Source organism: Nanorana parkeri, unplaced genomic scaffold (genome assembly GCF_000935625.1).
Source record: "Nanorana parkeri isolate BGI_ZX_2015 unplaced genomic scaffold, ASM93562v1 scaffold16, whole genome shotgun sequence".
NCBI lineage: Eukaryota > Metazoa > Chordata > Amphibia > Anura > Dicroglossidae > Nanorana > Nanorana parkeri.
Window position 1 is genome coordinate 4053483 of NW_017306284.1, and position 4134 is coordinate 4057616.

A 4134-nucleotide genomic window follows, 5' to 3' on the forward strand; every position below is an offset into this window, starting at 1 on the left:
CCCCCCTTATTACATCAAGGAGTGGGAACGAGAAATAGGACAGAACTTTACAGCAGAGGAATGGCATAAAGTCTTCCTCCTTACCTCTAAATCAAGTATATCGGCTGGTACCCAGGAGAGGAACTTTAAAATAGTAACCAGGTGGTATAGATGCCCAGTGAAATTACATAAAATAGATCCGCAAGTAACCAAAATGTGCTGGAGATGTGGAAGGGAAGAGGGCACAATGCTACACATATGGTGGACTTGAAAAGCCCTACTGGAAAACCATATTTGAGCTGGCAGGCAGAATTATGGGTACTAAATTATCTGAAACCCCAGAAGTGGCACTATTATCAATGCTTCCGGGCTCAGTAAAAAGCATAAAGAGGGGATTGACATGCCCCATATAGGAAGCAGCAAGGGCGATAATTCCAAGATACTGGAGGCAAGTGAACACCCCTGAGATCCGGGAATGGGTATTGGAATTGAACCATATAATGCGAATGGAAGAACTGACAGCACGTGCATATAAAGACATGGGATATTTGTAGTAAAATGGGGACCATGGTTGGCTTTTATTGGCTCAACAGAGATCCTACAATATTTATAAGAACATGAGGAATAGCGTCTTTCCTCTTTTCCCTTTCTTGTACAAAATCTTTCATTTTTGAAAGGTTGTTTTTTTTTTTAATGAATAAATAGGGTAAGAGAAAAGGCACGGGGCCGTGATTGAGTGGCATTCCAGACAATATAGTGCTTTTCGCCCTCTCTTTTCATGGCTAGATAAGTAATGGTGAAGGGTCAGTTTACTATCCAATCAAGCATAAGTACTAGTATTTTTCATTGGTTATTACTTATTTTTCACCTGTAATTAAGAAGAAATCAAGAAATGTTATATATGAAATAGCCATATATGTAGAGGTTATTAATATTATTATGTAATTTATGGAATTGTATGTGAAATTAAACAAATACAAATTTATTCTTAAAAAAAAAAAAATTTAAAAAAAACTGTTTCCCCTAATATTAAATTCTAAAACATTTATTATTACCCAATTTTTTGGTAAAACATAAAAGACGCGGTCACGTCAGGTAAAAAGACACCAACATGTCAAGCCTTAAAATTGCACACGCGCGCGAAACCTCAAAAAACTACATTACCCAAAATTAGCCATAGGCGACGCTTTAGAAGCTTTTACCGTAGCTTCTTCTCTCTGGCTGTAGCAGCCAGATGACTGACAGGTGAATGCGGAAGTTATGTGATACACATCACTTCTGCATTCACAGCCCGGAGGGAGATCAGCAAGGAGCTGATCTCCCTCCCTTCTCCTCCTGACGCCCTCCCAACCCGGTCCCTGGCCGCAGATGGGCCAGCGGATTGAAGCTGAGGGGTAAGGAGGAAGGGGCGGTGGCACTCGAGGGGGGCGGCCGAATAAATAACGCCATACAACCGATCGGCGGCTATAGAGCCGCTGATTGGTTGTATGTGAAACAGCCGTTAACGGCTGTAAAAACGAGCGGGTCTTTCCTGCCCGGAGACGGCAACCCACTGATGCGAGTGAGCCGTCCGTCCGGTTTTTTTCAAAAGGCGGACGGCAACTGGTTAAAAGTGAAGGACAGATGGTGCTGGAAACGCTCCCCCACCCCTTCCACTTTAAAGATGGATGTTTCAGTTTGTCCTAAATGGCCTGCTTTATACCTCTTGCAAACCATTTGTTATGTCCTATCTATGATGGGCCATCCATTTGTTGAGAGGGTGTTTTTTCTCCCAAGTGCACATGTCTTTGCATTTCACACAACACTAGACTGTATATATCAAGTTACTTCACTTGTGTTTGGGTGTTGTTTTTTTGGGATGTACAAGCTTCTGTCTCATTGGACAATCAAAATCTGGCTTGACGCATTCCATGGCAATTAAGGGGACTGTGTTACCTGTGTGGATATAAATGTTGGGGTACATGGGCGTAACAAGAAATCACAGGGCCCCATAGCAAAATTTTGTATGGGACTCCGTGATTGCTAGTTATGAAACTTGCAGAGCCGACCAGATATACCAAACAGCCCACCTGAGAGTGACCCTGCAGAGCCCACCATAGACTCTCTATAGTGGGCTCTGCAGGGTCTCAGATGGGCTGCACACCTCTTACCAGTCAGCGCTGTCGCCGGGCCCCGCCTCCTCTTCCGTCCACGCCTCCTCTTCTATGGACCGGCCCCGCCTCCTCTTACATCACTGGCCCCACCTGCTCTTAGGTCGCTGGCCAGTGATGTCAGAGGAGGCGGGGTTGCTCTTAGGTGGGCCCTGCCTCCTCCTTCACTGCGAACGCTGCCCTCTTCTGCCGTAGCTGCTGACTCTCACTAACACAGTTTAGCAGCGGCTGTGAGGGGAAATGCCGCTGCTGAGCTGTGTCAGTGACAGCCAGCACTCTTACATGCCAGAGCAACCCAGGCGGCCCACACTGCATCAGAGGGATGCCCTGGCCGAGCCCCCCTGTGCCGGGCCCCATTGTGGCTGCCTGGGCCACTATGGCGATTGTTACGCCACTGCTGGGGTATGTTCCTGATACTCATTAGAAATGAAGAAGTGGCGTGTATAGGCTGTACAATGACTTCAACATTACAAAATAAGTCCAGTTATATATGACTTACTACAATGACTTGTGACAATGACACAGTGACTTTGATAAATGAGAACCTTCACAGACAACCTGCGTAGTTCATATGCATTTTGTAACGGGATGAGATGGCAACTGTGTGTAAGTGCCAATCAGATTCAGTACACTGCTAACTCTCATACAAATTATTAAATTATGAATTATAAAACTGTAATTGTCACATAACTTAGAAAAAAAAGAAGCAAAGAAAAGATTCTAACATTGTATTACATAAAAATTGATGCCTTTCTCTGTAATTATTTAAACCATTCAGCAATACTTGAAATTGTCCTATAAGGTGGTGCCTCCTTCAGTGCTTTACAAACTCTACAATATTCTGTTATCCAGGTTTTCCTTGTTTTGACAGGTGTGAAATGAGACCTCCATTTAAAATATTGTCTGTATCTTTGGTCATTCTTGTCTAAACTCAGGAGATAGGAGGCCAGCTCTTGAGCAGATGAAAAGTCATCCACATGAATAAATGAGTCTGGAGGTATATAACGCTCATAGTTTTTACGTGAAGGACCCAATACAACTGGTACTGTGCCTGCTTGAAATGCATTGTTCCAGAGTTTCTCTGTGATATAATCATCATGAACATAATTCTCAAAAGCCAGGTAGAATTTATACTTTCTGAGGATCAAAAAGTGGTCTTTTCTTGGTAATGGCAAATTATGCTTTCCATAGACATCAACTTGAAGATGATTCTTTAGTTCATTATAATATTGCACTCTCTTTTGTTTGAGTTTCCAGTTGCTTACTATCCATGCCACAAGTTTAGATTTACTGGGAACTGTGTAGTTTTCTGCTCTATCAATACTTTCCAACCAACCATAAGGGGTAAAGATGTCTGAATCAGACCTGTAGGACATGGTCAGGTTTATGATATTGTCCATAATGGTGAGCTTTTGCAGATGTTCTGGGGGCTCCATATTAAACCAAATCCAGAACTGATTCAAAGGTCTTGGTGTTTGAGGTAATTGGTCCTTGGAATTTATATCTCTGTGGTGAACAACAACAGCATTTGCCTTCAAATACATGCTTCTGTTCACTGTGAAGAAACACCCAGATGAATCAACCAGTGGAGGACATTGGTTAAGAGGGAAAGTGTGTTTTGCAGGCCATGTCCAAAGTAGGATAGTCAAGATAGATTTATTGGGTAACAGAGCCATTTTATGTGTCACTGAGCAGTTAGTTTGCATATTTTGTTCATGTGTTTGGCGAAAGTATATTTGAGCAGGTACATTGTTTACACGATAAAAGGCAAATATTGAAATAAAAATATAAGCCTGTAGTGATAAATACAATAAGAAGCAGCTCCACTTGAATGCTTGCATAAAGAAAGCCATTTCAACTGCATGAATATTTTTCTGTGGCAGTTTAGGCAAGGTTTTGGATGATGGTGCTTGAATTGATGTTTTTTCTTGTAGTATTTTCAACCCTTTGAATAAGAAAAATACACTTAAGTTAGAAATTTTCTCTAATACATATTTTAAAACAT

The 4134-nt window shown here is 42.0% G+C and overlaps 1 protein-coding gene across 1 annotated transcript; it reads right to left on the minus strand.

Annotated features, from left to right (window-relative positions):
• Positions 1–2890: 2890 nt before the first annotated feature.
• Positions 2891–3805, minus strand: LOC108789103 (galactoside 3(4)-L-fucosyltransferase-like). Its single transcript, XM_018559038.1, has one exon. The coding sequence runs from the start codon at positions 3803–3805 to the stop codon at positions 2891–2893; it is 915 nt and encodes a 304-aa protein (XP_018414540.1).
• Positions 3806–4134: the final 329 nt, after the last annotated feature.

Excerpts from the sequence above, each read along its gene's own strand:
- LOC108789103 (XM_018559038.1), bottom strand. The coding sequence starts at position 3,805 with ATGGCTCTGTTACCCAATAAATCTATCTTGACTATCCTACTTTGGACA.